A 13,443-nucleotide genomic window follows, 5' to 3' on the forward strand; every position below is an offset into this window, starting at 1 on the left:
TCCTATTGCTGTACCATCGTTTTGTTTGTAATTCTTATCAACAAATGTAAAATAACTGTTTTCTAAAACTATGTTGATCATGTTCAGTACCTCTGCTGTAGGTATTGATTTATCTAGTCTATTATCTAGTGCTTTTTGACAAGCTTCTAAAGTTTCTTTACGAGGGACACTTGGGTACAAGGATTTTACATCCATGCAAAATAAAATTGTATTCTCTGGAAGGTTGTGTTTTATTGATTCAAGTCTTTTTAAAAATTGTGTTGTATCCTTAACATAGCTTGGTAATTTCTCAACGTGCGACCTAAGTTGCTATTTCAGCTATTATGTGTGTTGGATTATCAATCTTGCTGACTATCATTCGCATAGGGTGATTTTCTTTGTGCATTTTAGGATTTCCTCTTGCTAGGCCTGTTCTTGCATTATGTGGCTGCATGTATTTTTTTAATTCTTTTGATATAATTCCTTTATTGTATAGTCTCTCCGCAATTTCCTTAACCTCTTTTACCGATTTATTGATCTTATTGCTTTTAACTTCTTCATATGTATATGTATTATTTAATTCACATTCTACAGATTTCATATAGTCATCTGTGTTCATTATCACTATTCCTGAGCCTTTATCTGCTGGTCTTATCATTATATCATCATCATTTAACAACTCAGTCATAGCTTGTTCCTCAATATTGGTTAAATTAAGTTTACATCTTTTCTTTAGTCCTACTATTATTTCTTGTTTAACTACTTCAATATACATATCTAACCATTTATCTCTTCCATCCGGAGGAGTCCATGTGCTTGTACTATTAACCTTAATCCCATGTTCATAATTACCCTCTGAATCCGAGATATTTTCATTGAAAAAATATTCTGCTAATCTCATGCGTCTCTCCCACTCCTTTAATTCAGTGGCCAGTTTATCTTTATCGATGTATCTTTTAGTCGGTATAAATTTAAGTCCTTTGCTCAGTACCGCTTTTTGGGATGTGGTTAAAGTTTTACTTGATAAATTGAATACTATGTCTTCTGTCTTATCTTTTGTGTATTTGGTACCATGTCTATCTTTGGGTCTCCTAACTTTCTGTTTTGAATTCTCTGTCCTATTCATGTTTAACTCTCTATTTTGCATTTTATTATTTACCTTAACCTGGTTTATTTTTACTGTTTTAGATTTATTTTGATTATCTTTCTTAATTATGCCACAGTATTCAGATTTTCTTCCGGTTTCATTGTCTTTAAATACAATAACTGAGAAATGGTTATTGTTGTATAAAAGATTAATTGGATCGTTCTTATTTTTAATATATTCTATTGTGCCTTCGTATTTAAAACAGTCCTTATTCTTTAAGTCTATGTATACGTGTATGGGCCTATTTAGGAGGTCTACAGCTGCCAGAACTTCTGCCTCTGCCAAGAATCTATACTCCCATCACTTAATTTCATTTTTTCAATATGGGTCACTGAGTCGATGTACATTTCATATTGTTTTATATTGCTTTCCATTAGTTCTATTACATTATGTCTAATTGTTCGATGGTCATTTTGTGAACCGTATAAAACTACAGCTAAACATCTAAAGAAACAGTTCCCGTCCTTCTCTATTTGAACTATGTTGTAGTCGTCATAACTCTTATACTCGCATTGCTTAAGCATTCTATTCGAAAGTGTTTCAGCAGTGTTTTCCTTATTCTCTGATTTGTTATGATTTGAAATTTTAATGTTTTCTAGACCTATTCTATTTTGTAATCCCGGTTGACCTCTTAATTTGTGTAATTTCATTATCTTTTTGTTGTTCAAATGTTCTAGTGTTTTGTTCTCAAAGTTGTCTACTTTACGAAGTAACTGTCTCATTATAGTTGTAGTCAGATGTTTACATACCCCAATGGAAATTTATAATTTCTAGAGATTTCTCAAAAACAAATTATAGGAAAAGTTTTGCATTTGTGGAGGATAAAAAAAAGCTACAAGACATAGATGTCTACAATTATTTATTTCAGCAATTTTTTTGCAAAACTCCAAAAATGCTCATTCAAAAGTATTTATACCCTGACAAGGAAAATGACATTAATACCTAGTTGAGGCACCTGTAGCAATACTAACCTCTTTTAAACAATTAGGATATTTGTCAATGAGCTTTAGTGATTTTTGATCATTCTTTAACGAAAAATTGTTCCAGTTCATTCAGATTCCAAGGACTTCTCTTGTGCACAGTCTTCTTCAACTCATAACAAAGATTCTCCATTGGATTTAGATCGAGACTTTGACTAGGCCATTCCAGAACCTTAATGTTATTCTTCATCTCCATTTTGAAGTATATTTTGATGTGTGCTTTGGATCGTTGTTGTGGTGGAACGTCCCGTTGCGCTTTAAACCAAGTTTTGTAGCAGAGGGTTTCAGAAGATTGGCCAATATCTTTTGGTATGCTATGGAATCCATTTTATTATGTATTGGAACTAAATTTCCTGTGCCATTAGAAGAAAAAACAGCCCCACAGAAGGATATCACCACCTCCATGCTGGACAGTAACCCCACAGAAGGATATCACCACCTCCATGCTGGACAGTAACCCCACAGAAGGATATCACCACCTCCATGCTGGACAGTAGGTATGGTGTTCTTTTCTTTGTATGCCTCACCAGACTTTCTCCAAACATAACGACTATCAGCATGACCAAATAGCTTGTTTTTGTTTCATCACTCCACAAAACCTTTGAACAGAACTCTATCCATATCAATCATTCAAATGCCGTTTTGAAAACTTTAAGCGATTGTCCACATGACGTTTTCCTAAGAGTGGCTTTTTCCTTGGACTGCGACCATTGAGACCTATGGTTGAAATGGAAACCCCAGTCCCACTTGCAGCCAATTCACTTTGAATATCTTTGGAAGTCAATCTGCGATTGTTATTAATCTTCTTCACAATTCTTCTACTTGTTCTTGGTTAAAGAACCTTCTTTCTTCCAGACTGAGGGAGCATTGTGACAGTACCATGAGTCTTGTACTTCTTGATAATAGATAGAATAGTTGAAATTGGGATACTCAAATGCTTGGAAATCTTCTTGAATCCTTCTCCAGCTTTATGACAATAAATAGTTTTCTGCCTAAGGTCTTCAGTTAGCTCTTTACGTTTTTCCCATATTGACTTATTGGTAATGACAGCAATCATCCTATGCCTAACCCTTTTATACTCTCTCACATACAATCTAGCATTTTCCAGACTTTTCTAGAATTAGGTCTTGTGGCAGGATGGTTCTTGTACTCTGGTCAAGGGGTTAACTAGCTGTTAATTATCTTATTACCCCTCGGCCACAGTCAGCATGAGTTTAGTAAGGATGCGTGACTGTCAGCTAGTTAAATAATCAGTCGCTGATCAGCCACCCATCCTCACGAGGTTTTTAAAATATACAAACAATAACAAATACGCTGCCCTTTTATCTGCGCCGCAAACAAAAATACAAATAATAATAAATATTCTCCCCCCCCTTCTTCATGGCTGGCAGCTGCCCTTCATGGGGCTCCAGCCACAGTATTTCCTGCCACATGGCAGGACTGGTAGCGATCCCAGGCAAAACAGGACCCTTGGGAGGCGACGGCAGCAGCTGCGGACCCACGGCAGGCGACGGCAGCAGCAGCGGACCCTCGGGAGGCGAACTCGGGAGGGGAGCCCCTGGCCATGGAGGCGGCAGCGAGAGCTCCACTTCTCCCTCGTACCCTGTAACTGGTGGCTCTCCAGGCGATGCAGAGCAACAGGCAGCCCCAGGCGATGCGAAGCAGGCATCTTTGGGCGGTGCGAAGCAGGCATCCTTGGGTGGTGCGAAGCAGGCATCCTTGGGCGGTGCAAAGCAGGCATCCTTGGGCGGTGCGAGGCAGGGCAGGAGCAATTCTTCCCATGACGGTGAATGTGGAACCAGCAGGTATTCACCCTCTGCTGGTGGAGGTGGGAGGGGCAAACAGTCCTCCCACGGCGGCTGAGGCGGAACCAGCAGGCATTCACCCTCTGCTGGTTGAGCTGGGAGTGGCAAGCAGTCCTCCCACGGCGGTTGAGGCGGAACCAGCAGGTATTAACCCTCTGCTGGTGGAGGTGGCGGAGGCAGAGGCAGCTCCTGCTGCTCTGCCCCTAGCGGTGGTGGAGACAGAGGCAGCTCCTGCTGCTCTGCTCCTGGTGGTGGTGGAGACAGAGGCAGCTCCTGCTGCTCTGCTCCTGGTGGTGGTGGAGATAGAGGCAGCTCCTGCTGCTCTGCTCCTAGTGCTGGAGACAGTGGCGAGGGCTCCTCACCCTCTGGCGTTGGAGATGTCAGTGATGGGACCTCTCCCTCTGGTGCTGGAGATGACAGCAATGGCTCCTCTCCCTCTGGCGCTGGAGACGACAGCAATGGCCCCTCTCCCTCTGGAGCTGGAGACGGCAGCAATGGCTCCTCTTCCTTTGGTGCTGGAAACAATGGCGAGGGCTCCTCTCCCTCTGGCGTTGGAGACAGCAGCGATGGCTCCTCTCCCTCTGGCGCTGGAGACGGCAGCGATGGCTCCTCTCCCTCTGGCGCTGGAGACGGCAGCGATGGCTCCTCTCCCTCTGGCGCTGCAGATGGCAGTGATGGCTCCTCTCACTCTGGCGCTGGAGACGGCAGCGATGGCTCCTCTCCCTCTGGTGCTGGAGATGGCAGCGGCGAGGCTTTTCCCGATGGAGCTGGAGATAGCGGTAGCCCTGCCACATCTGCAGCCAGGTAGCGGATTACCATGTCCGCAACCTCCGGGAGGGACACTGGGCAGTGTTGCTTTTCCCAGGCTTCCCATCGCTCTCCATCTCTGGCCCACAGGAGGTTGATCACATCGGGGAGGGCCTCTTCAGCATTCCTCCCAGGCTCCACCAGCCAACCCCAGATTCCCTCAGAGGAGAGTGAACTCGTTGGCCTCTTAGCCAGCGGGACCTCTCCCCCTGACGCCGGACGCTCAGGCTCCTCCATCTCCTGCCATGCGTGGCTCTGGCTGAGTGGAAGATACCTGACCTCGCCACACAGGAAGCACCACCCTTCCTCATCCAGACAGGCAAGGCAAACATCCGGCGTAGTAGAGACGTGACGGGACCTGTGACCGGGCCCGCGCTGCTCTTGATGCGCCTCCTGTTGCTGTTGCTGCTTTCTTCGGCCGCTTCTTCCCATTTTTTTTTTTTCAAAACACAAAAACCACTATTCGAAAAAAAAAAAAAAAGTCCTTTCTTTCCTGGTCCGGCTGTTGGAGGCGTTGTTTTGTCCCACGCAGGATACCATATGTGGCAGGATGGCTTGCAGTGGTGAGGTATGGTGACATCACGGACCAGGAAATAACAGAACCAAAACAATGGATGGGCGGGTGAAAGCTGAATTCAGCTGAATTTATTAACTAAATAAACAAAACAAAAGATTTCAATAATCAACAAACCAAAAAGGCACAAGGGCCAAACGAATAAACAAATACGATTTAGCAGTCGTTTTTAAATGTGTCTCCTCTCTTCTCGCTCTCTCCGCTCCCCGTACTCTCCTCTGTACACTCTCCCCCCGCAGCACGGACAGCTGCAGGTTCTTATACTCTGGCCGAGGGGTTAACTAGCTGTTAATTATCTTATTACCCCTCGGCCACAGTCTGCACGCGTTTGGTAAGGATGCGTGACTGTCAGCTAGTTAAATAATCAGTAGCTGATCAGCCACGCATCCTCACGAGGTTTTTAAAATATACTAACAATAACAAATACGCGACGCTTTTATCAGCGCCGCAAACAAAAATACAAATAATAATAAATAAAGTATATGGGGGCGGGACACTCCTCCACAGGTCTGCATTATCATATTGAAATTTCTAGCACCTTGTAGACAATACTATCATAGCTTGAAAGGGTATGAATACTTTTGAATTAGCATTTTTTGAGTTTTGCAAAAAAATTTGCTGAAATAAATAATTGTAGACATCTATTTCTTGTAACTTTTTCCTCATCCACAAAAGCAAAACTATTGCTACAAAAGATTTTTCCTAAAAGTCTTTGTTTTCTAGAAATTTCTAGAAATTATAAATTTACATTGGGGTAATTCTATTGGGGTATTCCTTAGATATGAACTGAAGTATGTCACTTAAAAAAACGAATAATAATAAAGAAACAAAACAAAAGAAACAACTTACTTCAGATCCCAGCAAAACGGGGTCGCCATTGCTTAATTCAAGCATGCTTAGTGTTTAGGTGTGCATAGAAGAAATGGACTTACATTCTGCTTTCCCACAATGTTATCAAAAGGAAGTTCAGGGCTCCAAGATCCTTCAGTAAAGGTGGTACTGCTGTTTCGTCTGTCTGAAGAGCTAATTGACTCCTTCATAATGTCTTCTGGTAAGGTCAGAAGACTCTCTTCAGGCTGCTTTATTAGATATGTTTCGATATTGTGTTTCCTTAAGAATTCATTCCTTTCCTTGCCATGCCCTTCTTCCACTTCATAGTCCCCGTTTAGACAATCCAGGGCAGCTTTTGAGATATGAATTCTCCTAGAAAGCAACAGTTAGAGTATACATATTGCCAGTTGTGAATTGGTTTTATGATGTTTAGACCATCAAGCTCATTAAACTTGTGACCTGAGCCATATTCAAACCCAGCCCTTCAAGCTGTTGTGTTTACAACAGGAAATGTGACCATAAGTTTTCATACCAAAGTTGCAACTACGCTTCAGATCAGTATATTTCATGGATAATTGTGATGACAGCATTCAAGCCTTTGAAGAGTTTTATGAAAAGCACTTTAATTGAGGAGCAGTTTTCCAAAACACACTCAGTCCACCAGCACTAGTTGTGAGATAAATCGAGAAAAAAAAATAAGCATCCCTGTCTTTTTTTTCTTCAAAAGTTGAATCCACTAAAATTTATTCACATCAGTCAGATAAATGATATATCTAACACTCAATAACACATTCTATAATGGTATAGAAATATAAGCACCTAAAATGTATGGGTTACACAAAATGTCCTCAGTCTTTTGCAAAACTAGGCACCAAATCCAAGACTGAGAACTTTATACGTACTTAAGAAATGATTAAATGAAATAATATATGAAACACATATACTGTATATGTATATGAAGTGTTAACATATTTTAGTCAGCACAATAAAAAAAGGAAGTGCTATAAATAAAGTGCTATAGAGTTAACTTTTTCTTGTTTTTCTTTTACATTTACTTGGCTGTTGTTTTAAAATGTTTGCTGTCATGACATTCTTTTTTCCTTCCCCCCTTCTCATGCCCTCAACCAGGTTGAGGTCAGGTGCCGAAAAATGTCTGGGCAGTTGAGTTATGCTATCAATAAAGATAGTTGCACATTTGCCTACAGTAACGAACATATACTGCAGCAATACTACAGTAAGTAACATGAGTATTAGCTGCAATCTAAGAATCTCTTATGAGCTAAACCGCTAGCTACAGTATAGCCGATATTAAGAACCCAGGAGACTAATGCTGCAATCTCGAAGTAGTACCTACCACAGCTTATATCTGCTAAAAATAACTTAAAATGTGTTTATTTAAATGTAGAAATTATTATTTGTGTTTTATGAAATGACTAAGTCCTCAGATTTAACTTTACAATGGTTTTAAACCTTGTGAGTCAGGCAATCTGCTATTATTGTGCTGCTTGCATTTCACACATCTCTCTCTATTCTTCCAGCAGTTACTAGAATCACAGGGTTTCTTCCTGTCCATTTTACTTTCATTGATAGGTAATATAAAATCCTCCAGCAGCTCTCAAGCTCCCCCCTATGATGGCAGCTATTTGAAAGAACACAACTCAGCAGACTGAGTGCCTTTTGCAGAATCAGGAAGGGACTTTAGTTGTATGAATCAGGGTGACTGAATAAAATGTAAACCAAATGGTGTTTTGTTTGTATGATAATAATAACTGAAAACACTGATATAAAAATATACTTTTTTTTTTTTTTTTTTTAAACTTAGACAGGTGTTATTTAAATGGCTTACCCTGGTATTCCACCTGATTCAAGTTTATTTGCAATGTCTACATCCCAGGACCAGACATCAAACTGCCATTTCCGCAGACCCAGCACCCCGCACAGCACAGAGCCAGAGTGGATCCCAATCCTCATGTCAATGTCGTGCTTCGTGCGTGACCTTACATATCTGTTTCAACATATTAAAAGAAAAATAGAATGTAACTTTTTTCAAATGTTGGGGTTCAGTTATTATCTGATAACAGGGATGTACAGTGAAATACAAATGTCCTGAAACAAAATGTGTTGATACGAAATACATATATATACAGTGCCTATAGAAAGTCTACACCCCCTTGAACTTTTTTTCACATTTTGTTGTGTCAGTGCCTCAAAGTTTCATGCATTTAAATGAGGATTTTTCCCACTTATCTACACACCATACTCCACACTGTTATGGAGAAAAAAAAAGATATATTAAAAATACAAAACTGAAATATCATAATTGGATAAGTCTCCACCCCCCTGAGTTAATACTTGGTTGAAGCACCTTTGGCAGCAATTACAGCTGTGAATCTGTTGGGAGGGGTCTCTACCAACTTTGCATACCTAGATTTGACTATATTTGACCATTGTTCTTTACAAAACTGTTCAAGCTCTGTCAAGTTCCTTGGGGAGTGTTGATGGACAGCAATCTTCAAGTCATGCCACAAATTTTCGATTGGATTTAGGTCGGGGCTCTGACTAGGCCACTCAAGGACATTAACCTTTTTGTTCCTTAGCCACTCCAGTGTAACTTTGGCTGTGTGCTTTGGGTCGTTGTCATGCTGAAAGGTGAACTTCCGTCCCAGTTTCAGCTTTCTTGCAGAGGGCAGCAGGTTTTCCTCAATGACTTTTCTGTACATTGCTCTATTCATTTTCCCTGCCAATGAGAAACATCCCCATAACATGATGCTGCCACCACCATGCTTCACAGTAGGGATGGTGTTCTTTGGGTGATGCGCTGTGTTGGGTTTGCGCGAAACATAACGCTTTGCATTTAGGCCAAAAAGTTCCATTTTTTCGTCAGACCACAAAACCTTTGCCACATGGCTACAGAATCTCCTGAGTGTTTTTTTGCATACTTCAAATGGGATTCAAGGTGGGCTTTCTTGAGTAATGGCTTCCTTCTTGCCACCCTACCGTACAGGCCAGATTTGTGGAGTGCTTGGGATATTGTTGTCACATGCACACTTTGACCAGTCTTGGCCATAAAAGCCTGTAGCTCTTGCAAAGTTGCCATTGGCCTCTCGGCAGCCTCTTTGATCAGTCTCCTTCTTGCTCGGTCATCCAGTTTGGAGGGACAGCCTGATCTAGGCAGGGTCTTGGTGGTGCCATACACCTTCCACTTCTTAATAATCGCCTTGACCGTGCTCCAAGGTATATTCAAGGCCTTTGATATTTTTTTATACCCATCCCCTGATCTGTGCCTTTCAACAACTTTGTCCTGGAGTTCTTTTGAAAGCTCCTTGGTGCTCATGGTTGAGTCTTTGCTTTGAAATGCACTTTTCAGCAGAGGAAACCTACAGGAACTGCTGAATTTATCCTGAAATCATGTGAATCACTACAATTTAACACAGGTGGAGACCACTTAACTTGGTGGGTGATTTTGAAGGCGATTGGTTACACCTGAGCTAATTTAGGATTGCTATTACAAGGGGGGTGGACACTTATCCAACCAAGCTATTTCAGTTTTTATTTTTAGAATATTTTTTTCACTTGGAAGTTGTGGGGTAGGATGTGTAGATAAATGAAAAAAAAAAACTATTTTAATGAATTTAATTCCAGGCTATAAGGTAACAAAAGGTGAACATTTTGAAAAGGGATGTATACTTTCTATAGGCACTGCATATATATATCAGCTGTGCAACTCCAGTTTGAATAATACATATTATAATAACAATGGCCTTGTATATTTGTTGCTGTTTTTTTAAGTACCCCTGTTTATTTATTTATTTGTATATAGTTTTGTTTCTGTTGTAAATAAGTATATATTTCCTCACAAATAACATACTTGAGATGGATTTTGAGAGGGCTGTTTTTTAAGCCTAATGTAACAATTGTGATTTTGGAAAATGTACCCTGGTGAGCCAAAAAATTCAAATGGGGGTGGGGCTTTTTTGTCTGTTTTAACCCACTCAAGATATTTGTTTACTACATCTCAAGCGAAATCTGCTAGAGTCAAATTGTGTAGTGCCTGATTAGAAACCAAGCATTCACATTGTGTAGTGCCTGATTAGAAACCAAGCATTCAATGCCTTGGATGAATAAATGCTTCCATAATATCTCCCAATAAGTCATTCCCTGGTTAGCTCCTGTTGATTTCAATATATACAATATACAATAATACTGAATGAATGTCCACCAGACCATAACACTAATACTGATATTAGTATTACATTATATATATATATATATATATATATATATATATATATATATATATATATATATATATATATATATATACTAACTAACTGAAGGGAGGTATGTTAGCTAAATAAAGCAATTATTCCCTTATACAGAACATAATAAAACTGGGGAAAATAGACTGCAGTACCAGCTTGCTGACCACTAGAGGTCATTGCTCTGCAGAAATCAAGATCCTCAGAAACACCTGGGGTTAGCCCTTTTAACTGTGTGTCTGTGTAAACAATCGAAACAAAAACACATTGTAAATGTGAAAAAACGTCAAGTTATCAGAAGTGCCCAGCCATTTAAAGTGGAGATATCAAAAACACAAGCCAAATTTCAAGAAACCATTGGGGCAACCTTGCCCAGGACAAAGCAAATAGGCACAACTGTAAAACCGATGGGGGCCAAGATTGCCCCAATTGTTTCTTCTAACTTGTATCAAAAACACAAGCTAAGTTAGAAGAAACAATTGAGGCAACCTTGGCCAGCACCAAGCAAATAGGTACAATTGTAAAAGCAGTGGGTTGCCCCAATTGTTTCTACTAACTTGGCTTATGTTTTGATGCAAGTTCGATCTGCTTTTACTGTGCCTGAAAAACACAAGTTACAGTTACAGGGTACCAATATTTATGAATGAACTCCACTGACTTTCATAGAGTTGGAGTCATAAATATCGGTACCCTTTGCCTTAACTCAGTTAATTGACCAGATTTTTAACTACCACTTGGTAAGATGAATTCAACACACTCACAAGAGGTGTCATTGCCGTGTAAGTATAGTGTATCAAACAATATTTATAACACTTAATACATTGGTAAATAACATTGTTGCAAATAGAGGGTATGTCAACTTTTGACGACAACTATATATCTTGTGTAAAAAGAGTCAAAGGCTATTTCATAGTCCCAAGCAAAGTGGTAGTTCGCACTCGTTGCTGGTTTGAATCATATATAGTGCTATACAATAAAAATGAATTTCCTCATTTCTATCGAATACAAAATATATGATGAAAGGCTTCTGATACAAAATCTCTGAACAAAGAGATTTTAGATGGTTATACATTTTAAAAACCAAATGTCTGCTGCAGAGAGTGCAGTAAAGCCACTTAAGATTATATTGGTTATGGTCAAATCTTTATTACAATAAAGTTGAAGTTTTCTATAACACCAACTTGTACCTGATTGTTTTGATCATGCTTAGTCCCATTTCGACACAGCAGTGAGCATGATCTTGTCGTGGCTCAGGCAGTCCAGACACACAGTAGTAGCAATCGCCAAGGATCTTTATTCTTAAGCAGTGATGTTCCTGAGAGAAAGGGAAGTCATTATGACATGGAGCAGCACGTCCATTATTTAATGACAGGGTGTTGTAATATACTGAAATAACACAATGGATGTGGGCATTATGAGGCACAACACAACACCCTGGAGAATCATAATTCGATTATGAAATGGTATTTATCATTGTTTCTTACTAACATACTAAAAAGGCACTTGCACTCAAGGATTTTCATTGGTGTGTCCTTCTGCTGTTTTAAAACAGAAGGTTCAGGTGAGCAGCGCTGTGTGTGTGTGCATGTGGTGCTATATTTATCATTTTACAGATGGTATTAAAAACAATTTAGTACCAGCAGCCAATCAGCTTCTATCAGACAAGTACTGGCTTTTTCATTTTGACTTGCTGTAACGAAAGCTCAGTTCACAGCAAATAGTAAACAGAGACAATAATGCAATTTATACTCATTTGCTCTAGTGAGTAGGTGATGTTGTGAGAGGTGCTGAGGATATAAAAAATAAAAAGCATTGGGGTTTCAGGCATTTTGTATTTTTGTAGTGAAAGAACAGGTTAGAGTGGATTAATAAAGTCCTCATACATCATTTCACAATTTCTTGATTGTTTCAATGTGGGAGTTTTTTTCGTTGAATGTTACTGTTGCATATCTTTTTGCATATACTGTTGCATATCTTTTTCCTGACGTGTCTGTTTTTATTGAAAAAAGTTGGAAAACATGCTTTATTATAACGGAAGGGGTTCATGGAGTCCCCATTTTCTTACATTTCCCGATATCCTTTTTGTTTCTGTTTACCATTTAGCGGATTAATATTTAAATATAAATATTTTGTGATGAGGCTCCAGCCATGGTTATATTGTGACATTTTTCAATGGTTGGAATGTGTGATTGACCAATCAAAGAGCAGCATCTCTGCCTGCCATTTTATAATGTATTTCATACCTCTTCAAACAGCAAACAACCAAACACCATTCATTTTAGTTGGGGAGGATTTTGATTACTTTTATATCAGACAGCAGATCAGCCTTGAGTTTCCATGTTGAATCATTCATTTGATGAGCAACACCGCAGGAAACTCAGATGAAGGAGATAGACATGCAACGTTTGGGTCTTAGTCTACATAAAAGGCATGGAAGTGTGAATTATCATATTTAACAAACACCAAACTTTTTTTATTTCCTATTTTCAAAATTATAATTTTGATAACATTATATTGTAGCAGTCCTGGGGGGTAGCTACATGACTCATTTTAGGGATGATTAGTCACACAGGCCCTCATATTTCAGGCACGAGTTTCCGTTCTGGTACACAGAGGTTAGAGAGACTGTCATGGAACGGGCTGTGAAGAGGTCCAACGATTGTGTTCTGGTGCCTGTGAAATTTTCCTGGTGCTTTTAAATAATAGCCCCCGTAGTTTGAGCTCATTGGTGGGGCATTTTGTTACATCAAGCTTGACCTCCTGATTTGACCACCACCTGATTTGTTTGTGGTGAGGACTCTGCTCTTTTTTTTTTTTAATAATCAATCATCTTATTTTTAATTGTCTGCACAACCGGTGTAACTCCCACCCCTGGTACACGACACTAATGTGTCACTAATGAGTGCTAAAGAATACCCAGCAGTGATCTAGTTAAATATAGGATTATTATAAAACACTCTAGCTATATCTCTAGAGAAGTTGTTACTGGCAACAGTTACAAATAGGGGTGTGTAGATACTTAGAGATTCCAAGTAAATGCTTTTAATATGTTTCAAGACAG

At 39.7% G+C, this 13,443-nt stretch overlaps 1 protein-coding gene across 2 annotated transcripts in view; it reads right to left on the reverse strand.

The window, feature by feature from the left end:
* The window catches only part of adcy8 (adenylate cyclase 8 (brain)), a 229,790-nt gene that overhangs the window by 122,828 nt on the left and 93,519 nt on the right, over positions 1–13,443 (reverse strand). For both annotated transcript variants that reach the window (XM_033998810.3, XM_033998809.3), the window contains exons 5-7: positions 11,570–11,697; positions 7,970–8,128; positions 6,225–6,495 (exon numbers count right to left, since the gene is read on the reverse strand). In XM_033998810.3, coding sequence (XP_033854701.2) covers positions 6,225–6,495; positions 7,970–8,128; positions 11,570–11,697 — 558 coding nt within the window. The remainder of the gene's footprint in view (positions 1–6,224; positions 6,496–7,969; positions 8,129–11,569; positions 11,698–13,443) is intronic.

This window comes from Acipenser ruthenus, chromosome 4 (assembly GCF_902713425.1).
Source record: "Acipenser ruthenus chromosome 4, fAciRut3.2 maternal haplotype, whole genome shotgun sequence".
Classification (NCBI taxonomy): domain Eukaryota; kingdom Metazoa; phylum Chordata; class Actinopteri; order Acipenseriformes; family Acipenseridae; genus Acipenser; species Acipenser ruthenus.